Source organism: Chenopodium album, chromosome 14, assembly GCF_948465745.1.
Source record: "Chenopodium album chromosome 14, dcCheAlbu1.1, whole genome shotgun sequence".
NCBI lineage: Eukaryota > Viridiplantae > Streptophyta > Magnoliopsida > Caryophyllales > Amaranthaceae > Chenopodium > Chenopodium album.
Window position 1 is genome coordinate 25,829,886 of NC_137847.1, and position 26,626 is coordinate 25,856,511.

Consider the following 26,626-nt stretch of genomic DNA (forward strand, 5'->3'; position numbering starts at 1 on the left):
TTTTTCCTATGGTTTTTTAGGAATATTTTTAATTAATCTGTTTTGCATATCTTTGTAGAATAAAATATAATCATGCCCTTTCCTATTAAGATAATATAGATTATCTTATACATTTGAAACACAAAATATTAAGTTAATTTAATGTAATATTCCATGTTTCATTTTATTAATTACTTTAGTTTGTTCAAGATATTTTTAACAATTTTTATTTTTTATACTATAAACTAAATTATCAAAAGAACATAGGGAATAATTTAAATAACCCTGTGGGCGTGGCATGGGATCTAACTTAGTATTTAATTAATTATCACCCATAAAAGTGATAAAATAGTACGATTATTACTTTCAGTAAATTTTTTAGCGAATTAGCCCAATTATGTCGTCACTTATTACCTTATACACAATTTATAACATTCTAGTCTCATCTTTGTGATCTATTAGTCAATGTATTAGCCGGAAAATGTAATTTATGATGTTACTTTTTAGTTAAATTAAAAATGTAATTTATGTCATTTCAATCTATTATTATTATTATTATTATAAAATGGAGGGAGTCTTTTCAAACATTGCTAAGAAACTACATCTATGATAGGGCATGTTCTCATTGACTGAATTGAACTGAATTGAAATGAACTGAACTTATTAAAACTGAACTGAACTTATTAAAGTTAAACTGAACTGAACTAAAGTAAAATGAAAATAATGTGATGAGAATAGGACCTAAACCTACACAACAACGACTAGAAAGAACAATGTCAAGTAAAAAAAAATCCCCTTAAAACATGCCACCCAAAATGAATTAGAGGGAGTTATAACTTTATGTCAATTTCAAATACGGTCAACTTGAGTAGAGGAATCCTTTCAGTCTATCTTTTTTTTATCGTCCTTTAGTTAAATGATGAGATGGGCAAAAAGTTATTACTACTACAACACCAATCAATAATAATATTGATACTAAAAATAAAAATACAAATAAAATAAATAAATTAATTAATTAATAAAAGCAGATGAATGAAGGAGTTGATGAGGTCAGTGAGTTGGGCCATAGGACAAAACATTACACTAAAATAATAATAGCAATACATAATTATATCCAAACACATGGTGTACCAGATAGAAAGAGAAACACTGGGGTGGCCTAACGATAGAAATTGTTAAAAACAGAATTTATTTATTTATTTACTTTTTATTAAAAAAAAATAAAAAAGCTGCACCAGAGAAGCACATGGTTAAAATGTAAAGGTAACCCATAAATAAAATAAAAAGTGACTCACTTTTCTCTTTCTTTTTTGGTCTCTTTTCTTACTTTTCTTCAATTTTAATCTTTACCAAATTATTATAGAATAGTTGTAGCATACTTCGTTATAGTGCAACACGTATGAATATTATTAATTCTTAATTTCTTAGACACACACATATATATAAGCATATTATTTTTCATTATACTAGTTGGCTCGGTACGTGCTACGCAGTGTAATAATTAATAAAAATTTCAACTTTAAAATCAAATATTTAAATTATAATATTAAAAAATGTAATGTAAAAATCTAATATGCATTAACAAGTAATTATTAATATCTTTTCTAATTATTAAGGTTGTTATTAATAAGTATGTGCATCCACAATAAAAGTATTAAAAGAGAATGCATATTACGTGTTATTATATGCATAGTACGTGTTATTATGGATCATTTTTACCAAACTTAATAAAAAATTTAATCATATTAATCGACAACCAAGCTATATCAAAAGAAGAAAAAAAAATTACCGCTTGACATAAATCCTACAAATAATTAACTTAGATTGGATTAAAAAAATCATTTTAATTTGAAAGTTTATGTGATGTATTGTTAATAATAACATTAATAATTAATTAATAAAAATCATTGCTTGGATGCAGAGGCTTAAAATAATATGTGGTACAAAGAGCGAGCCTAAATATGATATGTATAAAATATTTATGAAAAAATATTGTGTAGAACGGATTCACGTGAGTTTGTTCTATTAATAGGCCCGCACGCAGCCCGATTTTATATTCTTCTTCAATTCTTATTCTTCTTCTTCATCTCTATTGCTTTTTCTGCAAACCTTCAACCACGAGAGGACTCTCAACAATGGCGGCGACCTTCTCAAATTCTATTCTTCGTCAAGAACTTATATGACTTGTACTAATTTTCTGCACTGATGTTCCCAAATAGAAGCTCGGCTGCTTTATTGATAATATGAAGCGGAATATACTCTGAGTCATCCCATACATATAGCTGCATTTTACAACAATAGTCCATTAAAAAGCATTCATACAACTTGAATTGCATTATGTGCGGTAAAACTTCATTATCTGATCAAACTTTTTAGAGTAGTATCGGAGTAACATATTTGTTGAATATTTTATACTCCCTCCGTTTTTTAATATTTGTCAAGTATTACATTTATTTTGTTAGATAATAAGTTATATTAGTCAGGTATTATATTTATTTTGTTTGATAATAGATTATATTCGCCATGTATTAGATTTATTTTGTTTGGTAATAGGATATATTGATCAGGTATTAGATTCAATTTGTTTGGTAATAGGATATATTGGTCAGGTATTAGATATATTTTGTTTGGTAATAGGATATAATGGTCAGATATTAAATTTATTTTATTTGGCAATAGGATATATTGGTCAGGTATTAGATTTATTTTGTTTGATAATAGGATATATTGGTTAGGTATTAGATTTATTTTGTTTGGTAATAGGATATAATGGTCAGGTATTAGATTTATATTGTTTGGTAATAGGTTATATTGGTCCGGTATTAGATTTATTTTGTTTGGTAATAGATTATATTGATCAGGTATTAGATTTATTTTGTTTGATAATAGTTATAATTAGTCAGGTATTAGATTTATCTTGTTTGATAATATGTATAATTGATTAGATTTATTTTGTTTGATAATAGGTATAATTGGTCGGTTATTAGACTTATAATGTTTGGTAATAGGTATAATTGTCAGGTATAACAATGCCTGAAATATCATTAAGGGTAGTGAGCTTTTTCCTTTCAGCCAGTGTAATACCAATCAAACTAAGGACTCCTTTAGCTAAATTACGAGCAGCATTTGGTAGTGTTGGAAGAGCTCTTGTACTGACATAACAATCTCCTTCAACCGTTAAATGCTTAAATCTTACTTCTACTGTTGGAAGTTGAATTCCTACCCTGTTTTAGTAATAATTGAGATAAGATTAATCATAAATACTTAAATTAATAAATAAATAAAAATTAAACAATAAAGTTGGTAAGAAGGCAACTGTTACTTTGTTTATTAAATTTCCGCCATTGTTGTTCTAGTTTCTAGTCATACCAGATTTTTGATCCGATTTTCTCTAACTTCAATTTTTGGTTGTATGAGAGAGAAAGTTAAAGTTTAATAAAAATGAAACAGGAGAAATTCTTTAAAAACAAAAAGAAGTGCTTACGGAATAAGGAGGACGGAGAGAGAATCTGGTGAGGCAAAGTGCATCTGGTGCGGGGATATGGATGTTTCGCGCTACTCGTTGAAATTCTAAGCGGTACTAATGCAGTAATGCGGAGTTGGTGTCGCGGGCCTCGTGATTGGGTTTAGTCAGCCCGCGCCTTTTTGTTGGCCTTTTATTGTTTAGCCCGGTCTCACGTGAGTCTTGTCTCACACAAAACGTTTTGAATATTTATTACTCATAATAATCTTCCTTAAAAACAAAAAGCCTGTTTAATTATATTTTGGGTCACCTATGTTCATTCAAATACTTAAGTTGACTACAGTCTATATCCATACAGGTCTTTTTTAGCTTTCAAGAATAGTGTGCGGATATTGATACCTCTAAGGAGTTGTTTAGTTAAACTTCTTGGAATGGGTTGGAATGGATTTAGAATCCATTTTATGATTTTATTTGTTTGGTTAGGTTATTTAAGTATGGAATGAATCTCATACCTAGGGGATTATAACTCCACCACATTATATTCCTTTGAAATCTCATACTCACCTCTCCTCCAAGGATTCATAATCCACACTACCACTCAATTATGAGAATCCATTCCATGATTAAACCAAACAACTTTAGATTGGTATGGGATATAGAATCCATACCACTCAATGACTCAAGTATGATAATCTGTACCAATCCATTCCACCTTAGTGAACCAAACGACCCCTAAAAATATTTGTTTATATATTGTCCCTCATTATTAATGATGCCAATAACTTAAGTTAAGACAAAAGCCAAACCAAAAATGTTTTCGAATATGGCTAATTGTATATGACGTGTGTTAGCTGCCCTAGTATAATATAAAATTATTTTAAAAAAGTGACGACGGCCTATATCTATCATCTTCTATTCTTTAACATACACACTCATTTAACCTTTTTGTGATAAATGCATTTGAATATTGGAAAAATAGTCGTGCATAATCTTATTTGATTCACCCTTTTTTATTATTTTTACTAATATGTAATTAAACCGTAATTAAATTGAATGTATTAATGATATAAAACATGCATTGATAACAACCTTGCAATAGGTTTATAAGGGGTATAATATATTTTAAAATAATAACTTTTACAAATTCTTGAATACGACTGACATTCATTATATTAACTTATTGAAAGACAGGTTAGAGTTATCCTAAAAGTTTTTAAAGTTACGCTTTTTATATAATATTAAATTTGATACTTGTATATTTAACAAATATTTTACCCTTTTAAAAACTAAATAAATAATGTATTAGTTTGATCTTATTAGCCTTATAGCTAACATGCATCCATTTGGAATACACATTAAAATATAATCAAAACCATTACAAATTAAAAGTTACCCTTAAATTAAATGGGAAAGTTACCCAAAAAAATTGTTAAAGTCACTATAATTTTCACTGTCATTCAATAAAATTAACAAAAGTCCGCCTTAATTATACAAGACATATTAGAAGGAGACGGACTCAATTATATGGAGCATTACTCTATCAATTAACCTTATAAAAAATACAATCCTATAATATATATTGTATAACATTCACAATTCTATCTACTTACAAATTCACAAGGGCTAACTATTAAATTTAGTTTTCCCTTAGGATTTTTTAAAACAAAAAACACTACATTAATTTTTTTTTTTTTTTTTTTTTTTTGTATCATGCTTCATGCATTATCTTCATTAATTTTTTTGAAGAGATTTTCTTTGATTTATTTGTTTAGCAACAATAGAGTACTTGTTGGAATCGTTTCAATGAGTATATTATTAACTTTCATTATTTACACTTATTTATAATACAAGATATTATTTGTCAAAGTTTTTCCGAGGAGAAATAGAGCACTTATTAAAATGACAAACTTTTAAATAAATCGGATGTACAATAAAATATTGTATATCCGTTATAAAGTTACCCTAAAATGAGCAAAAGTTACTCTAATATGAATAAAGATTACCTGACAAAAATAAAAGTTATGAAGTATTTATACTTAATTGATAAAAGATACCCAAACAGTTGTAAAGTGACCCTAAATTTGATAAAAGTGACCCCCAAAATACAGTAAATTACTGTACACCGGATGTATACAAAAGTTACTCTATTAAAATATGGAGGGAACAATATATATATATACCATAAAACTCCCTCCGTTTTTTTTATAAGCTAGAGTTACTATTTTCGTCCGATTTTTAAATAAGCTAGAGTTCCATTTTTGGAAATCTTTTACAATTTAATTATATATCTTTACTTACTAATGTCCCTATTGTTTTTTTACTTAATCATCTCTCACTCCTTCAATAGTTCTCAGTCCTTCTCACACCACTTTATTTTTCAACAAAATAATAACCTTATTAACCCCACTAACATCTTATTTTATTAAACAACCTAAAACTCAGCGCAATCTCATCTTTAGCCTATAAAAAACGGAGGGAGTACTAAAAAACAGGAGTTAAAATAACAAACGAATAAAATTACATAATGTTACATATAAATATAGATTACTAAATACGGAGTATTTCATTTTTACAAAAATAAAACAAAACGTGCATCGTACGAGTTTCATTACTTATCAGACTTATTACGTACTCCCTTCGTATTTAATACTCCATAAATGCTCCATTATTTATTTTTGCACTATTCGCTTGACCTATTTTGACTAATATTTCTTATTTATACATAAGCAAAAATATAGTCATACACGTACTTATTGAAATCGTCTCACACTACTAGAAAATCGCTATTTACCGATGGCAATCACCGACGGTCTAAATAAAACATCGGTAGTTATGATATTTTCCGATGGCTAATTTAATTATCGCTGTTTTTATTTATTACCGATGGCCATACTATCGGTAAATTATTGCCGATGGTGTCAATCCATCGTAAAATAATTGAAAAAAAAAAATCAGCCCAGATTCACCGATGGTTAGTTCCATCGGTGATTTTATTTAAAAAATAATATATTTTTACCGATGGCCTCTTACCATCGGTAATGCCATCGGTAAAATCTGTCGATCTTAAAAAAAAAACCCAAATCAATTATTTGGATCCTCAATTAAAACCCCAAGAGAGAGAAAAAGTGACGGACGATTGCAAGGGGTTGCTGAACCCACTTCTCTCCGGCGTTGCGACACCACCACCTTCAGGAACTCTCCGGCGGCGCAAATCACCCACTCTGTCGTCTGCAAAACGGTGTCAAGTGGTAAGTAGTGTAAACTTCATTATTTTTGTTAATTATGCATATTATACTTAATTATTTACCGACGGTTCATAAATCTTAACAGATTCGACAACCTAGTAGCAACTTTACCGACGATCTATTCCCATTGGTGAGTAATTTGATTAATTTTCAATAACAATTGTCAAAACCCTAACTTTGTGTAGTAGAATTCCTTAAATCTGTTTATACTAGTTTGTACATCCAATTCAATTTTATTTCCCTCAATAATAACTTAATTTTGGATAATTTATGTTATTACATCATTTTTATAAATAAAAAATAAATTAATTATATGTCAGTGGCTTGTTATTAGACTATTTTATTAGCTTGTTAGTAGTTTGTTAGTACCAATATATTACCTTGTTAGTACTATGTAAGTAGCTTGTTATTTGCTTGTTAATAGCTTTTTTTAGTCTGAGAACTGTAAACAAAATAACTTTTCAAATTACCCATACACATAAAGTGACAAGAGATAGGCAGTGCTATCAACACCAATCTTAAAAGTTACAGTTCATAAGCCATCAAGAAAATAATAAAGTTAGTGTGGCTCGTCTTAGAAATTACATGCAGAAAAAATAATGGATCACAATTTTGTGGCTCAACAAAATGACAAAGAGAGAACCTTAGAAATGAAAGCAATTCTTGCTTGGGTTGATCAGGATAGGCTGGATAGAGGTTGTGGTCAATAAGTTGTTTATAGTGTGTACATTTTAGGCTGTAGTAATGATTTCAAGAAACTGGCAACACAACCAACTAGGATGGCTCAATATTCTTACAGAGATGAACATCCAACTATACTTAATTTTTACTTAGTACCATCTATGTAAATTAATATGTTAGCTAGTAGCTTGTTAATACTATGTTAATAAATTGTTATTAGCATTTTATATAATATGTCATCAGTTCCCGATGGAAAAACCATCGGTATTTTTTTTACCGATGGTGTTTCCATCGGTAATATGAGATTTTCCGACGAATGGACTACCAACGGCTTTTTACCGATGGTAGCCATCGGTAAATCGTATACCGATGGTTTTCGTCTTATTTACCGATGGATTAAAGCCATCGGTAATTAGCTCCATTCTTGTAGTGTCAATAAATAGTTTATTATTTTTCAATCTTTATAATGTACACTTATAAAAACTAGAGTGTTTATTGATAAAAACTAACATTGAAATACATTCTAAGGAGAAGTGTAACACTTATTAACATATAAAGAGAGTAGTATATATCCAATACCCAAAAAAAAAAAAAAACCAAAAAAAAATACCAACGCTGCAACGCATTTATTTTATTTTTTTTGACAAGCTGCAACGCATTTATTTAGTGTACTTTAACAGTTGAACTCTAGAAGATTTTGTAAAAAAAAAAAAAAAAAAAAAAAAAAAAAAAAGAGAGAGACTAAAATAAAAAGGGATATGGATGGAAATTATGTAAAATAATTTACTGTGCATATGCCCTTTTCAAGCAAACTATGTTTTCTCTTTTTAGAATGTAATAGATATATATTATCTATAAGTAAAAATGACTTAGTTAAAAGAACTTACGAAGGATATGAAATATATGTATTTACATAAAAATTGAGGTATTTGATCGTAAGGAATAGATGAGGAAGATTTTCATGGATGAATCTACAGAATAATCACTTCTAGTTTATGCATGTAGGCGACCTAAGTTTAAGGCTTTGATTGATTGATATAACTAAAAATATATAAGGTTGACATTTTGAGTTGAGTCAGGAGTGTACAAGATCATATAGAATATATTTTGCTTTTATAAAAATCATATAAATAATTAAAAATTGCTGCATGATTTGTGTAACGGTCAAATTGAGTTTCAAATTGAGTTTCCTAAGATATTTTAGCTTTCATAGTGGTACTCAACATACAATTTTATAATAGATATTATTTACAGTAAACTATATATTGTCCAATCCTTGTATCATATTGATTTTACTCTATGATCAATTTTGTTTTATGAAATGATTTCAAAATGGAAAGAACAATACGATGAAATGGAGGTAAATTTTTTATTTTATTTATTTATTTATTTTTTTTTTTTTATTTTTAAGAATGAAATGGAGGTAATATAGATATATGTACTTTCCTTAAATAAAAGATAGTTATGTGTACTTTATATTAATTACTTAAACATCTTAAATCTCGGTCTTACGTATTATATGCATACGTTCATCATAAAAGTAATTGTATTATGTGTCCATGCTACATATACAACTTGAGATGACAAAACATAATATGTGAAATATTTTGGATATAATTGTACACATATTAAGCGCAAAAGATTTAATAATTTTTTTTTTTTTTTTATGTTGTCATTATTTTTATAATTTTATCTATAACTCTTATCATACATGCGTCTATATTTTTTTCTTTTCATTATACATTCACACATAAATTTTATCTAAGTATTCATACAGCCTCCGAAGTTACGAATATTATGAAATAAAAATACTCAGTAATTTATTAATTTATATTTTGAAAATGATAATAATCGGAGTAAAAAAAAAAAAAAAAAACAACTGGGATCACACGTAGTTTTCCTAAAGACAAATGAATAAAAATGAAACAAACTCAAACCTACGTCTTGAGCATCACTGGTCTCTGCATAAATAGAAAGATAGACAGTGATCATATTCATTCATATATATCATCTCATCTCATCTCATGAATAAATGTCTCTCTGAAGTTCACTGATTCCCATGAAGAGAGAGAAAAATGGAAAAGAGTATAAATGTACTCGTATGAATTTAGGGGAGAGTTTGTTTGTGTCTGAGAGGCTTTGTATGGTACTGAGAGCGACGACTGAATCTGTCATTAAGCGTTACAACTGTTGGCACTGAAAAACATGGTGTCTGAATCTCTATCAGCATTTATATGGTAAAAGGACCATCTATTTTTTTTTTATTTTTTTTTTTAAAATATTTAAAGAAATATATATGCCCAGTGATTAAAGTGCTTGTCTCTCTTTCTCAACATTCAAATCATTTCTCCGTATGTTTTTTATTTTATTTATTTATTTTGATTTATTTGCATCTTCTCTTTTCGTATTAAATGAGGTAAAGTACTCACAATTTGATCAACAAAATGAAAATTATACAGATCTTATTAAGGAGTGTTTTGGGGTGTTAGATAACAATTTAAAGTCTATTAAAAAAAAAATAACAATTTAAAGTTATATTAAGTTAATAGATGTATGTAAAAATCACGTATTATTCGTAAAGTTAAAGTTTGTTTTTTAAGTATTAAATCTTTTGTCATCAGTCATCTTATCTAACAATCTCGGAAAATTTGTTAATTTTTGTCTTTAACAAATTTAAAATCTAAGATTAGTTATGTTTTTTTTTTTTTTTAAAAAAAAAAACAAAAGTTCTTAATCAAATTTATCAAATGAAACAAACAAAATAAAAAAAAAGGAACATCAAGTGTATTTTCAAGCTAGGCCATTCTTAAAACAATAATGTGTCCACAATAATATACTCCGTAGCAATTAGGAAAAAAAAATTGTGAGTACGGAATACATGATTGTAACGTTATTCAAACCAAGTTGGTCGGTCCAATTTAACAAGTTAGACCTTTATAAATAGGGGACAACATATATCTCAACCTCATTTTAGTGAGATTTTATGCAAAATCTTAAGATCTTATGAAATATAGATCCCTACTAATTAATACATCAAGTAGTACATATATAAACCATGAGAATTGTACAATCTGATCTGTACAAGAATGAGATTTTAAAGTCAAATTAGAGAAATAAAAATACTAATTAATGTTTTGAGGAGGGATCAGGTCATCTCAGCTCCTTATCTGAGCCTCTGACCAACTTCACCCACTACTTGAAAACAGCTTAATTCCGACGGACAAGAAAATCCGTCGTAAAGTACGAAATTTCCGACGGAATTAAATTCCGTCGTAATTTTACGACAGATTTTTAATCCGTCGGAAATTATACCATTTACGACGGAAAATTCCGTCGTAAATGGTATAATTTCTGACGGAATTAAAATCCGTCGTAATATATGGGCTTTCCGACGGATATTTCCGTAGGAAATTACTTTTTCCGACGGATTTTTAGTCCGTCGGGAATTTCCGTCGGAATTTTTTTTTTTTTTTTTTAAAAAAAAAAAAAATCAACCCTAGAATAACACTCCTCTCTTTTCCGCCTCTTCTCCTCCTTATCTTTCCTCTTCTCTCTCCTCCCCTTCTCTCTCCTCCCCTTCTCTTTCTCTGAATCTCACTCCCCTTCTCTTTCAATTCGTTCTCACTCCTCTCTCTGATTCTCTTTCAATTCGTTCTCACTCGTTCTCCTTCTTTCGTTCTCTGAATCTTACTCGTTCTCCTTCTCTATCTCTCCTCTACTCTACTTTCCCCTCAAATCTCCCACCATAGCCGCCATCAACAACGAACAACGAACAACACCAACATCAACAACACCATCGCCGGCATCAACATCAACAATAATATTCATCTATTTCGCCCTTACTCTCTCTCTTCATGCTTAAAACAAAGGTTTTTGGGTCAAATTCGATCATGAAAACTCTAGATCTAGAGTTTTTATGGTCGAATTTGGCCTCTTAAAAACAAAGATCTAGAGGTATGTATTTCGTTTTTTTCAATTTTGATTTTATTTTGTTGTTTTATTGGAATTTTTTTTTACAATTTATGGTGGTGGTGGGTGGTGGCTGTTGGATGGAGACCGTATTTGTGGGTTTTATTTTGTTGTTTTATTTCGTTTTTTTCAATTTTGATTTTAATTTTTTTTATTTTTTTGTTAAATTCTGGATTGTGATGATTTTTGGTGGTGGCTGTGGTGATTTTTGGTGGTGGCTGTGGTGATTTTAGGTGGGTGGTGGGGTGGTAAATATGGTTAGGTGGCGGTGGTGGTTGTAGGTGGGTAGTGGGGTGGTGGATCTGGTGTAGGTGGCTGGTGGGTAGGGTTCTGGTGTGGGTGGTGATACGGTTGGTGGGGTTGGGTGTGGGTTAGGTGACTTGGTGAGTTGCTGGTTGTGTGAGGTGGGGGTAGGTGGTGAGGGGTGACGGCTTGCGGTGGCGTTGGCTGGTACAGCGTGGCGGCGGCTTTTTTTTTTGTTTTTTTAAAGCATTTTCCGACGGAAATTCCGTCAGGCATTTACGACGGAATTCAATTCCGTTGGAATTTTACGAGGGACTTTGCCGTGCTTGAAAATGTTCTCGGCGGACTGAAATCCGTCGGAAAACCCATTTACGACGGAAATTCCGTCGGAAAAGGGTGTTTTTACGACAACAACTTTTCCGACAACCGGTTACGACGGAATTCCGTCGCAAATGGGTTTTGCGACGGAAAACAAGGTGTTTCCGACGAAAAATTTCCGTCGCAATCAACCTGTTTTCTAGTAGTGACCCAACAAAGATTTCTGAATAGTCCAAGTAAGATTCCGGCTCTTTCTTAATTCTTTTACCCTAGTGTTTTAATACAATATATATGTTCCCTTAATACCAAAATCATCGCAACAATAGTAATAGCTTAAATGATTAATAAATGATTCGTTTAAATGGAGAAAAAAAAAACACACTAAATTATGTCTAAATAGTAAATGTTGCAATTATTTAAAAAAGACGACCTAACAAGAAAAGTGTTTCGATTGTTTATATTAATAGGTAGAACATAAAATAAAATACAAAGTATATTAAAGTAAACATATGAGATCTTCCTTTTTCAAGCTATTAAATTATTCTATGAGATTTTCTTAACACTAGAATGGGAATATTATTATTGATTATTCAAAGCCTTAATTCATAATCTACATATTACAAACAAAATACCAAACATTAAAGAACAAAAATATATCCTTAATGAAGGCCCTTTTTCTACTTATATTATTTATATGATTTTACCAAATTTAATCAACAAATTAACAAACCTCCCTCCACACCAGAAAAAAAAAAAAGAAAAAACAAAGACAACTAACATACTCATGAACTCTAAGTACTATCATAGGGGTCTCTCCGTCTATATATTATGGTTAAAACCTCCAAAAAGAAATATTTAACGACACAATCAAGGGCAGGCAATAGTACAGGATAATGTGCAAAGAGCTAACGTCAAAATTTTTATTGCATATTATTATCATCTTCAACCTGGCTTTCAGCAAGAGAGCTGTTCTGGTCTTCTAGATGAAGGGCATATGTTGTTGCCGTCGTCGTTGTCGTAGGCGAAGCGTTGAATTGTTGTTTACAAGCATGACAAGTAATTTGCATGAGAGTGGCACTGATTTGTTTCATAGCATGGTCTTTGAGTGTTTGAGCTTTGTCTAACTCAGCTTTCGCTTGTTGTCTTATACGCTTGGCGTTAGCAAACTCTCTTTCTGCTTGCTCAATCTGTCGCTTCGCCTCTCTTCTTGCGTCTTCTGCGTGTGCTTTTTCTGCCATTGCGAGTTTTAGTTGCTCGCTGGCTTGTTCCTTGAGCGTTGTTGTTTGATGTGAAGGACTCGATGCTGAAGCGGCCTTGTTTGATTTTGAGTTTGTTTCCGGAGTAGCGTTCTTTTCACCCATATCCGAGGTGGAACCAATGGATAGCTGAAGCTGAGTCGATTGGTTCTCGTGATCTGTAGCCTTAGGAGACACAGAGAGCTGGAGCTCAAGATTGTGAAGGTTCTCAGATAGTGATGGCTTTGACATTGTTGTCGTTGCTGTTTTCATTGTTAGGCCAGTGTTACGCCATTGACCAGCCACATTAACATTGTTGTTATTAGTAGTATCATTCGACGGGCTGGAACTCGATGCAGCTCGCGATAAACACACCGTCGGCTGCTGCTGCTGCTGATGCTGTTGTTGATGATGTTGCTGTAGTTGATTCAAATTATTGTCTCCGGGTTGATGATGATCTGTAGAGCGGAGACGTCCCATGTGACAAGCGTCTTGGTGTTCGATGAAGCTTTCAACTCTATAGTATTACAAAAGATGAAGACAAATGGAAGAAAAACAAAAAGAAAATGGGATTAGTCAAATATTCATGATAAGTTAAAATGAATAGTTTGTTGATGCTATAAAAAAGGCAGAAGAAAGTGGGTTTTTTTCAAAAGCAAGCTTCATTGCGTCGTTTGTCCTTATACATAGAGATGAGTAGTAGTCTAGTAAAGACAAATAGAGGAAGACGAAATTTTGAGTCTTGTTGATTGACTTACATACGACATGTAGGGATTTCACAAAATTATTTGATTCTTATTCTTAATAAACTTATGGAATTATCATCTCCAAAATCTTATTGTAATAAACTAAACACCATAACTTATTTGTAACAAGAAAACATATTAATCTTGTTTATAAGATCAAATTTTTAGAGTTGCAACGTGAGTTAGTTCATAGATTTTGAACAACAAATTTTGAGATTAGAAATGGAAGTTTATAGAAAATGATTATGCACAAAGCCAATGAAAACTTTTTCTAGGAAGATGTGTACTTTCATTCTTAATTAAATAGTAGCCATGGTTGTAATTAAGTAATAAGCTCCATTACCTAATAACAAATTATTCAAAAAAAAAACGTCAAAATTATATAAATTTTATACTATTATGACCATTTATAGAGTATTTAATTAACGGTTTCAAAATAATTATTTAATATCAAGTCAAAACACCCACGCCCAATTTTTTTTTTTTTTTCCTAATATTGTCATCAGATGATAATTCTGATTCTTAACCTTATAAATACTAAATCCGTTAATTTTAATTAGTTGCAATAAAGGAATTTATTATATGTCGCTAATAGTATCCTTTATTGCAATAAAAAATTAACGAAAGTAGTGTATTATGATTCCGTAGAAGACGAGTGTACCTGGAGAAGACACGGCCACAATCACAGGAGTGGCCGCGAGTGCCACAGGTCTTAAGATGAGCTTTATAATCAGATTGAACAGCGTAAGCTTTAGAGCACTTATCACAGACCCATTGCTTATGATTACTGTGTTTACGGCGGAAGTGTTTCTTGATGCCAACCAAGTCCCCGAGTGCATGGCAAGGATCATGGTGAAGGCAAGTAGGTTCGGGGCACACGAATACTCGTTTTTTAACAACCGGATTCTCTCGTTTCAGTAGCTTCCATGGTACTTTATGCCGCCTTCTATGCATCTGTAAGTTTTGATCCCTTTGAAACCCTTGATTGCAGATCTCGCAGACGTATCGGTCCGACTCTAGCAGTGTCTTCGGCGATAGCGACACCACCTCCGCATCTGGATCTGATTAATCAGACAGTAAAACATTCTCATTAATTAATCAGGATATGATATTATTATGTATGTGATGAGACAAGGTATTATTATTATGGTAACAATTGAGATAAATCACCTGGAGTACCAGCAGGGCGGCGTTTGCGCTTGCTACTATTCCCGTTGTCAGCTGGACTACTACCACCCATATTGACATGCTCCGACGACGGAGCTGAGGAAGAAGAAGAACCGCCTAACATGGTTTTGGTTGATTTTGTTGTATGTTTGATTGTCTAGAGTGTGATGGTGTAATAATATGATATGATGTTGAAAAAGAAGAATTAAGAGGAAATGGTATAATTAATTAAACTGAAAACGCTAATGATGAGTGTAGTGTGTGTTTCACTTGGGTTGAGATTTGGAGAGAAAGGAAAGTGAACATGGAAGAGGGGGGAAAAGGCAACATCTTTCGGTTTTCAGCTTTCTCTAACTTTATCTTTAAAATAAGCTTTCAGCTTTTTAAATCAGCTTTTTTGCATTGCTCCTCATCTTCATTCATTAAAGACTTTATTATAAATTATTAGTTTTTTATTTTTTTTATTTTTTGATAAATAGAACCGCTTAAAAAGTTAAGGGGATAGTAGAAGAGGAGAGAGAAAGAGAGAGAGAGATTGATTTGGGGAAGCAGAGAGATCCAACCACGTTGGTGGAAAATGAACCCACAACTTTGCAACTGGACAGAAAAGAAAAACATCCCCACAAAGAAACAAAAACCTCATCATACCTTGCGCCACTGTAAAATATATGCATGCACAAAAATAATGCAAGTATTGCCTATATCTCCGAGAATTTTCTATCTTCTTTACAAAAAGTTACATTTTTATTTTTACTTGGTAGTATTATATTAAGACAATCAAATATTTTAGGTACAGCATATGGGATCAATTTTTTTTTTTCTTCTCCGGAATTTTTAAAAAATAACACTATAAAAAACACACAATTTTGATTATAACACCAAATTTTAAAACTTTTAGGATAATTTATCAATTGCAGTCATTTAAAGTTTGTATTTTGCAAATTGCAGTCATTTAAAAAAAAAATTACAAATTGCAGCAAAAAAGTTCTTATAAATTGTAAATTGCAGGACAATTCAACCTTTTCATCAGTTTACGTGTCGAAAAATATTCGCTTAAGGTTTTAGGGATCATTTTAGTCCTTTGGGTCCGAATTGACCTCGGAATTAGCAAATAAAATAATGTAAATGCCTCGTTTATATAGCAAAAAATAGTTGCCCACAAATTGGTACATTTTTTGTTATGCAAAACGAGATACTTACATTATTTTTTTGCTAATTCCGAGCTCAATTGGGACCCTTCGACACAAAATTGATGAAAAAATTGAATTGGACTTCAGTTATAATTTATAAGAACTTTTGGGCTGCAATTTGCATTATTTTTTTAAATGGTTGCAATTTGCAAAATACAAACTTTAAATGGCTGCAATTGACAAATTTTCTAAACTTTTATTATAACACCACAAAAAAACCCAAATTGATTTCACCATCACTTAACTTTGCCATCCAAAAAATCGTTAGTGGTCCCCACTTTGTACACATGTCAATTATTTATTGAATACAAAATAAATTGAAAAAAACAGGAATAACTCTAAAATTTTAACCCAGCCACCACCGGCGCTGGTTCCCACCACCGTCACTCTAACCCAACCCTCACCCTCGTCACCCAATCCCAGCTAACCACTCTTGACCAACGAAACCAACCCACCCAATCTTGTACCCTAACCTCAATCTAAAGCAGCTGACCACCCTCATACCCAGTCCCAATTTGATTTTTGGGTACGGGTTTGGGTCTAGGTAAGGGTGAGGGATGTTTCTACAGCGGTCGTTTGAAATATGACTACCTTATTATTTTTAATGATAAACAATATGAGTGATCCATTTTTTCACACTATAAATTGGACATAATTAGTATTCTAATTTCTACAATACAAATATAATTTTTGAAAATTTAATCCAATATAAAATAAATATTTTTTGAGAAACTATAAAATAAGAGTAAACATTACATAAATAAAACTAAAAATTTGATAAATTAAAAAAATGTTGATAATAATATTTTATAGCGAAAATAGAGTAATATAATTAGTTACATGGATAAAAATACGTTAATTATGAACTATATAATCATTAAGATATTATGATAGTCATATTTCAAACGACCACTATAGAATTTTCATGAGGGTGAGGGTGAGAGACTGAGAAGAGTAGAGCGGTTTGTGGGTTTAGGTATGGGTGTGGGTTGGGGTTTCGGCAAAAGGGCGACGATTATGGGTAGGGTAGAGGAGCTTGACGACGGTGGTTTCGGCTGTGTTACGGTGATTTGGTGACGGTGTGGGCTGGGGTTTCGGCTGGTTTAGGTTGGGGTTTCGATGGTTTGGTGACGGTTTCGGAGGTTCTAGGGTTGGGTATGGTGACGGTGGTGGTTCAGCAACGATCTCGGAGCTTTGGGGGTTGGGTTTGGGTGACAGTGTAGGAACCCACCGGCGGCGGTGGCTGGTTTAACATTTTAACATTTTTCTTTTTTTAACTTTTTTTTAATCCAGACCCACTTAACGATTTTTTTGGATGGCAAAGTTAAGTGGTGGTGAAATCAATTTTTTGATTTTTTTTTTTTTTTTTTTTTTTTTTTTTTTTTTGTGGTGTTATAATAAAAGTTTTAAAATTTGTAGTGTTATAATCATTTTTTGGGTTATTTGTGGTGTTATTTTCTAAAATTTCCTTTTTTTTATTTATGTGAAAATTTTAATACTTTTGGTTTCTAAGTGTTACACTTTAACTAGAACATAGTTTTAGATCGATTATTAATCAATCAATAAATATATTAATGCTCTGTTCACTTCACCTTTAAAACTTTTTTTTTTAGTAAAACTAATTTCATTTCAGTAAAAATAATTTCATTTCAGCTAAATATAATTTTAGTTCAGTATATTTAAGTTCAATTACTAAAAATAATTGCAGTTCAGCATAAATCAATAACTTTTAAGAAGAAACATAACATAAAATCAGTAAAAATAATCTCAGTTCAACAAAAATTATTTCACATCAATAAAATTAATTTCAATCCAGTAATGTTAATTTTAATTCAACAAAAATAATTTCAATTTAACAAAATTAATTTCAGTTCAGTAAAATAACTTCAGTTCAACAAAAACAAGGTGAAATGTTTAGAGCCTAAAACACACTCCAAAAATGACATGTGTCATTTATTGTCTCTCTTAGGTTTTTTTCTTAAAAATATCTATATAGGAAACAAATCTTATACGAAGCACATAAATAAAAAGATTAGAAAAGATTGAATGTATCCTTCCACAGTATATGTTGATACCATTAACTTAAGTAAAATAAAAAACGATCAAATTCTTAATTAATTTAATTTGTGACATATACAGTGTTACATACTACCTTATCATTATTAAAACAAGGATTTTTCGTAAAGTTTTTGTATTTAATTAATTATAAAAATCTTGCCAAGAAAGATATGAAAAATTATTTTAAGTTGGTTGATTATTGAGAAAAAAAATACTACATAAGAGAGAATGAATAATAGTATGCAAAAAAAAAAAAAAAAAAAAAAAATCAATTTTCGGGTTAAATACATTTTGTAAAGATATTCATTTGGTTGCAAGAAGAAAATGATATAAATTTGTTGGTGAAATATATACTACATCCGTTACATATTAGTTGCAACTTTGAAATTTTTAATGTCTCACAAATAATACCCTAAACTTATAACTAATATGTAACGAAGGTAGTATAAATATACATATATACATACGCATTTTAAAATATCTTTTTTGCTAATAATAAATATATTTTTACGAATGAATAACTTAGCCAGATTTTTTCTATAATTAAATAAAGTGCTAAGTAAACAATAGTTATTGAAAGTTATCGTGCATGACAGGTAATATATACCAAAAGACACACCAGCAATGACACATGTCATCTCACTAGTAGAAAAACATAAATGAGCACCACAAAATGTGCAACCGTTTTTAAAAATCGGTGCAAAAAAAGGGGGGTTAATGAAAGAGTAATCACACTGGTTCAAACCAAACCGGTGCAAACTTATGTTATTTGCACCAGTTCAAACAGGTCCCAATTATCTTCGAAAAAGACCGTTGCTTTTTCTTCTTTCTCTTTCTTTCCCGTTGTTTTTTCATTTTTCATTTTCCCACGCACGACTCTTCTTGTTCCATCCTCTTCACTTCTCCTTTCTCGTGAATCCACCACCCTCCTCCACCATAGCCGCCACATGCACGCACTGGAACCCTCTCCACCACTGCCGCCACCTGCACCAAAACCCCTTCCATGACGGTCGCGTCCTCCAACGACCACCGCAAAGTCCTCTACCGTCTTCATTAAGCTTTTAGCAGCGCATGCAAAGGAGTAGCTCCGATATCCGCCACAGTTGCCTGCTCCACCGATCACCTGCGTAGGAGCAGCTGCCGTCCTCTGCCCTTTATCTCTCCTCCCCTTCCCTCCAATTATGGTGGATAATATCACCTCTTCCACCTAAGGTTAGTATTAATTTGTTGAGCATTTTGAACAATTATGTTCAATTCTCTACCTATATTTTCTTTTTCATTTTGAACAATTATTAGGCATATGAGAAAACTAAAGTTAGCTAGGGTTTCAATATAATTGAACTCCATTTTTTATTGCTACTTAAATCCGTACCTTGCTAAAAAATCGATCCTTATTTACCAACCACACTTTTCTATATTATATGTTTCTTTTTGTGAATTTTAGGTGGTTTTAATGGGAAATTTTGAATAAATTGGATATCAGTAATCTTGTTAGATAGTTGAATTTTGGTATGTAAAATTTAACACGGTTGAATTTAGCTTAAAAAAAATTATATTATTTCCTAAATTTCTAATTTTTATGAATTAATGATTAGAAATTGTGTTATAAATTAGTGAATAAATTAGTGAAATTACATTAATAACTCTAAATTTTAAATAAATTAGTGAGTAGCAACTGTTAGTTTGATGAATGATGTGTTATAATTTAACAATGTATGTAGGTATTAATTAATTACTAACTTTTTTTTTTTTATTATTATTTTTTTAATAGATTCATATGTGAAGCACAAGTTTAGCTTGAAGACTACATATTTATCTCAAGTGGGAAGTTAGAAAGTGTACATCCATTGAACTTGATATATTGGTATATATGAATTATAATCTTTACTAAGTTATATTTCATTCTCTTTATCCAGTTAATAAAAGTTTTTTCATGCTATTACAACCTGTGTATTGTTTAGTGACAAATAAATGCAACTATAGAATGCTTACATCATCAAATTCCTAGATACTCGTTCAAGGCTTTCTCATCAGGAGGAAGTCTTGAATAGTCCTCGATAAGGACTGTTCTTGAATGTTTACGCTCCCTTGGGTGGTGAATCTATCTTTTTTTTTTATTATTTATTTTAAGGAACATTCACTACTATTAAAAACCCTAACAAGTCAGACTTTAAGAGTCACCTGTACATAAGGTGCGACTTATAAACCTATTGAGTCGCCTCATACTTTTTAGGATACTTGTTAAATTGGGGTTAAAATGAACAAAGCACCTACAGAAAAAAGCGTCGCAAATTTGCGACGGAATTTATTTCCCTCGAAAAGGGATTGTTTACGACGTAAAATATCCGTCGAAAATGGTATGGTTTATGACGGAAAATTCCGTCGGAAATTCATATCAACGACGGCATTTAATCTGTCGGAAATTAGCGATGGAATTGAAATTTAAGTAAAACCATCCCGCGACAGAACTAAATCCGTCGGAAAACACCTTTTCGATGAAATTTTCCTCGGAAAATCACAAATTTCGTACAAATTGTTTTCCGACGGAATTCCGTCGAAAAGGTGATTTCCGACGGAATTTCATATTCTGTCGATGGATTTTTTTCGTCGGAAAAGGGCCTAATTCTAGTAGTGTAACAAGTCTCCCCATATATGCATGCAACTCTATAACCCGACCTAATTGGTGGCTTAAGTTAGATTTTCAAAGTCACCTGTACATAAGGTGTGACTCAAAAACCTATCGAGTCGTGACGTAGGAAATATTAGGTCGTTAACTTATTCTCCCTAAAGCCAAACAATATTTATAATCACTTAACAAACCTGGATACAAGTAAAGAGGTAAGTTAAGGGTCGAAGCAATAGGAATGGTTATGTTCAAGTGCTTTCAATGTGCGCCTAAGCTAGATCGAAGTCTTAGGTGAAGAGTAAGGTAACCAATACTAACAACTACCAAAACAAACAATAAAAAAAATGAAACACTAGGGAATGGGGATCGACATGCATTCATGATAGTTAAGCTAATTAGAGGATCAAGCAATGAAAGCAATGTATAGACAAATAGTAGGAGCAATTAGGAGAATTCAATTTATCATCCTTATACTCTCTAACATAGATTTCACTAGTGCTAAACAATAAGAAGAAACATAATCAAATTATCAACCAATTATGATCAAACCAATATCAAGTGGTCATGTTAATAAATTCTATCATGCAATCAACTTTAGCATCATGGTTAGCTACTCCAATAAAACTAGACAACATGCAAACCTCTATTAATCAATTGAATTACAACACAAGAATTAATCAAATTCCAAAATCAATATCTCAATCCATCAATCATACATGTTTACCCAATCCTTAGCAAAGCAACTACTCAAGAATCATCATCTAATTAACAAGCAAGTAATAGAAATCAAGGATCAACAAAATATTGAAGAACAATTACACTAATCAAGAACCAATCATCAAAACCAAACCAGACAAACATGAATTTAAACAAAACAATGAAATGAGATAGACTTAGGAGTCCTCATTGATTGATTATGGAGATCTTCAATACAATTGTCATCTTGAATCTTCAATCACTCAAATCTCCAATGAAATCTCTCACTTTGTTTCTCTAAATTAACTCCTAAACTAATCCTAAAACTAGAGAGAGAAGTTCTCAACTAAGCTAAGAATATGATATAGAAAATCTAAGCTATTCTCCAGTTTCCCCAAAAATAGAAAGGTCTCAAGTATATATAGCAAGGGAACAAAGTAGGCTCGGCCAACTTGTGGTGCGCATGCATAGGTGGGTGTGCGCGTACGCACCACAGGGTGTGTGTCACTCATGCTCCCTGCTACGCTCACACACCATAGTGATGGCTTGTGCACTTGGCCTCTTGCTTTGGTTCCAGCGCTTACAAGCATGCTCCTCATCGACGCTCTCGCATGATGCTCACGAGGGGGGAAGCCTTCAAATCTTTATTTTTGCGTGTTTATGATCAAGACATGCGATGACGGTGATGCACGAGAGGGCTAATGCCAAGAGTAAGAGCTTGTTTCTTATCTTGAACTCTAGGTAACCAAATGATATGATTTTTTGTCCCGAGCATCCAAAAGACTTGGAGAACCTTCCAAATTAGATCTCGAGCCCCCGAACAAAGCTAACACTAAAATAAAGCAAAGCGAGTAAAGTAGAAAAGACAAAAATACCCTTAAAATGCAAGAAATCACAAAATAAGGGAAACGAAGAAACTAAGGCATAAATGAACGAAACTAAGGCATTATTTAAAGATAAAAACTATAAAATAGAAGGAAAACGTCCTAAAATGCTACCATATGAGTGCCATAAATGACACTCATCAAATTCCCTTAAGCTAAACTTTTGCTTGTCCTCGAGCAAAACAAAAGCAAGCAAAGGAAAATGATGACATTTATTCAGATTAGAAGAGAAAAGAGGAGATGAGAATATACACTAACTCACTTTCGTAGGAATCATGGTTGTTTTTAGCTACAACAAGTCCTTAAAACCCCAAAGTCGCCAATGAGGACGAGTGAGGTCTCGTAAGGGTTTCCTAAGAGTTTACCCATAACTCTCCCAAACCAAACAAACAAGGCAAAGCATGAAAAAGAAACCAAAAGAAAATTAAAGAAAACATATGCTCTTGAAAGGACTTTTGCAAATGAACAAGCACAAATAAATGCAATTCTTTCTAAACAAGTAAGGGAGTGCTCGTTTCAAGATATCCAAGGTTTATTTAATATAAAGTATGCTAAGCGTAGAGAACTAATAAGACACAGTTCACCTTTATCCCAAACAATCTTACCATGTTCTCCCTACTAGTTTCAAATCCACCTCTAGTGAGCATCTCAATGAATCCTCGAAGGAAACAGAAAAGAAGAGATTTTAGGGCTATTCCACATCTTAACTATGCAAACCGCTCCATATGCCTGACTTCCATCTCCCTCCACCGACTTGTGACTCAACCACAAAGGTCAAAAGGTCTTAGAAAGGGTTGTAATGTATGGGCGAAAAGGGTAAAGGAAGGCTAAAATTTGAAATTTTGTGGTATACCTAATTTGTGAAGCAAACGGTGATCAATGCTCAACACCATAATCAAGTTATCACCAGATAAAAACTCCAACACCCCCAAGCTTATTCAAAGAAAAAATCACAAACATATATACAAAAAGCATAAGAACACTTCCCCCCGAGCTTAAATGGAGCATTGTCCCCAATTCTCTAAACTAAGGAGATCACACTTACATCAAAATATTTTTGTAGTTTTTCATTTTTTCCCCCTTTTTCAAAGCATTTGCTATTGCTTTCTATCTCTTATTTTTTATTTTTTTCTTTTTTTTCACTTTATTGCTTTATCCTCGCCTCTTTTGACTATGGACGTCTTTTTCAACTTTTCATTTGCCTTTATTCACACAATATCCACAATACAAACTTGCTTTCATCATAAGAACCAAATATCCAAACTTACACACCATATAAACTCCAACAATATAAGGACCAATTTCTTCACAATAACCAAGATGGAGACAAAAATGAAACAAATGGCTCAAAAGCTAATAATATGGCTTGAAAAGAAGGTATAAGGCTCAAATGGTTAGAAAGGGGCAAATATAAAACCAAAACCAAAAAGATAAAGTCTATCCTAGAAAAGGAAAAATTACCACCCCGAAAAGATGCCTTTGTCCTTCCTAAATGGTTCGGTCACGATCTCGGGAGATAAAAGTCAAGTTCTAGATAAAGTAAGTGATAGTCAAGGATCCATGTGCCACTCATGCAAAATAGGTAGAAGGCTAGAAGAATGAAACCTCACATTGTTATAGCAAAAACTCACTTTTGGCATCAAATTCACTATAGGAAGCAACACCTCCTTACCACAAACAAGTAGACTAGGGCTTCAAGGTCCCAAAGTTCTTAACACACTACCTTAGCATACTCTATCCTAGAATCAACCAAGCATATTCTCAAACCGTGCACACCGTTACCACTTTGGAAGAAAAGCATTCAAGTTCACAAGTTCAAAATTATTATGTCCAAAGGAAGAACAAAACAAAGAGACAATGCAAATTTGCCTTGAAAGAAATAAAAATCTTTTTGGAATTCTCAAAATAAAGAACATGGAAGAGCATATACAATTGTGCTAGGCATATATGAATCAACATCCAACCAAACAAGATAGAATACCCTCCCCCAAGCTTGAATGAGAAAATACACTCAAATCATAAATCAGAGAATCCATTGGAGGAGAAAAGAAAGAAATTATTCCAACAAACCAACACATGTCCAACAAGTCACCAACCATTAGATAAAGACCAAGGAAAGATATTACTGGATATTAGGTGGGCGTAAATAACCGCAAATGACCCAAGTTAACCTTTCAATTTAAAGCCAATTTCTTCTAGAGTTGAATCTCATCGTCTATATGCTAGCAAAAGTGGAGTTAAAATTTCTTGATTCTTGATCCAAACCAATGCATCAAAAGTATATCAAGTCATGTTCCTAGCAAAAGGCACACAAACATTTCCATGAGAGAAAAACTATTCTAAAAAGAAAAGAAAATGAAAGCAACAAAACACGGGTTACTTTTAGAGAAAGGCTTGCTTAAGGTCCAAGCTTGTCAAATGCACTACTACACATTTCATAAGATAACAAGTAGGCAAATGACGAAAAGAGAACGTGCAACAAGGATAGTGCACGCAAATGAGGAGAGAGATGCTAAGAAAAAGAGGAAGAATCAAAAGAAAACTCAATAAAATAGGAAGAAGAAGAATAAAAATAAAAATTAGGCAAACACTCCTCAAAATATTTTTGGGTGGCAAAATCACCCTTTTCCTCATTATAAGACGAATGAGGGACATTTAAATTATCATAGACAAAGGGGTCCCCAATAGGCTCTTTGACAAAAGAAGGGAGGGGCATAGGATAGTAAGGGATATGGTCAAATTTTCTTGAAAAAGGGATATGAGAAGAGGGAATAGGATCAATGGTCTCAAAAATGGTCTTATCTTCACCACCATTCCTCACATCACCAATAAAAGCATGGAAATCAATCATTGAATCCTCAAAAGAAGGACACTCATGATCTTCATCTTTCTCAAACATCCAACTTCCAAGAGAAACTACATCATCCTCTCCATCACAACGATGAACAACAACTCCCTTTATATCCTCAAAGCCTATAATCTCTAAACCATGCATGAATGGATGTAAATTCATTTTAAACTCATGAAGCATTCTTAATGGACTCACTGAAAAGGCTATAATTTTTCATTTGACACTCAAAGAACACATTATAAATAACCTCAAATGAGTCCAAATACTCATGGATAGAAGAATCACAATCATGCACTAGAGACTCATCAAGATAGGAGAAGGGGTTGGAATTTTCAAAATCAACACTCTCTTCAATCTCAACTCCTTCACCATCAATTAAAAGCCCACTAATGGCATCCTAAAATTCTCTTGGTTGCTCAAAATCATCATCATTATCCTCAACACACACATTAGATTGGGATTTTTCACAAACGAGCATCAAAGATGACAATTGACCTTCCAACTCTTCTTTTCTTTTCAATTATATTCTTCCTGAAAAAGCTCCGCACGCTCTCTAATCATCTCTAATTGGCTCTTCAAAGTTTCCATCATTTGTCTCGCAAAGGGCCTAAGATTGGGATTCATCTCCAAATCCCTCAAAGATTCATCAATTTTGCTATATGAAACTAGAGACTCATCACAAGTGTTTGGAGAATGAAAAGGTGAAGAGGGTAGAGGATCAAGAATGAAAGAAGAATCATAACCAAAGGTAGGATCATCAACATTATAAACATGAGCATTTTCATCAAATTGGGGAGAGAGGGAACAATCAAGCATATGAGATTCATCATTAAGGGAACAAAACACATCACAAGAAGGCATGCTAAAAAATGAAGAATTTTGAAACACACCATTAGCATCAACTTGAGCATGCACCTCGTCATCATGAACAAAAGAGGAAGCAAAGTTGAAACCATTCGTTCAAGGTTCAATAATGGGATTATATGACAAATCATGGGAATTCATGCTAACATTAGAAGAATTAAGACATTGTACATCATATTAGGATCATGACTACCCCTATTATAGACTTCCCAAGCAAACTAAACATAAAAATGTTGGGTTTCGGAAAGTCCGACTTTCCGCAGAAACAAAACCCGACCCCAATACCCGCTCACAATTAATATAACTAATAAGCATAATTAACAAGATAAGGATAAAGATAATATTACCCTTAATGCGCGCTTCGCTTGCTTTACGAGCTCTTACTACGAAAGCTTCGAGTCCCGCAAGTGC

At 32.2% G+C, this 26,626-nt stretch overlaps 1 protein-coding gene across 1 annotated transcript; it reads right to left on the reverse strand.

The window, feature by feature from the left end:
* Positions 1-12,554: 12,554 nt before the first annotated feature.
* Positions 12,555-15,384, reverse strand: LOC145579107 (uncharacterized). The gene is made up of 3 exons (XM_081636377.1): positions 15,050-15,384; positions 14,541-14,940; positions 12,555-13,650 (listed from the first exon to the last, which is right to left on the reverse strand). Exons 1-3 carry the CDS (start codon positions 15,168-15,170, stop codon positions 12,819-12,821), a joined length of 1,353 nt encoding a protein of 450 aa, XP_081492503.1. The 5' UTR covers positions 15,171-15,384; the 3' UTR covers positions 12,555-12,818.
* Between the last annotated feature and the right edge of the window lie 11,242 nt (positions 15,385-26,626).

What these genes read in the sequence shown, in the direction of transcription:
- LOC145579107 (XM_081636377.1), bottom strand. Translation starts at nt 15,170, where the DNA reads ATGTTAGGCGGTTCTTCTTCTTCCTCAGCTCCGTCGTCGGAGCATGTC. An exon ending in CCGCCCTGCTGGTACTCCAG is followed by an intron (nt 14,941 to 15,049) that starts GTGATTTATCTC and finishes CTGATTAATCAG; the next exon opens with ATCCAGATGCGGAGGTGGTG. An exon ending in TGTGGCCGTGTCTTCTCCAG is followed by an intron (nt 13,651 to 14,540) that starts GTACACTCGTCT and finishes GTAATACTATAG; the next exon opens with AGTTGAAAGCTTCATCGAAC.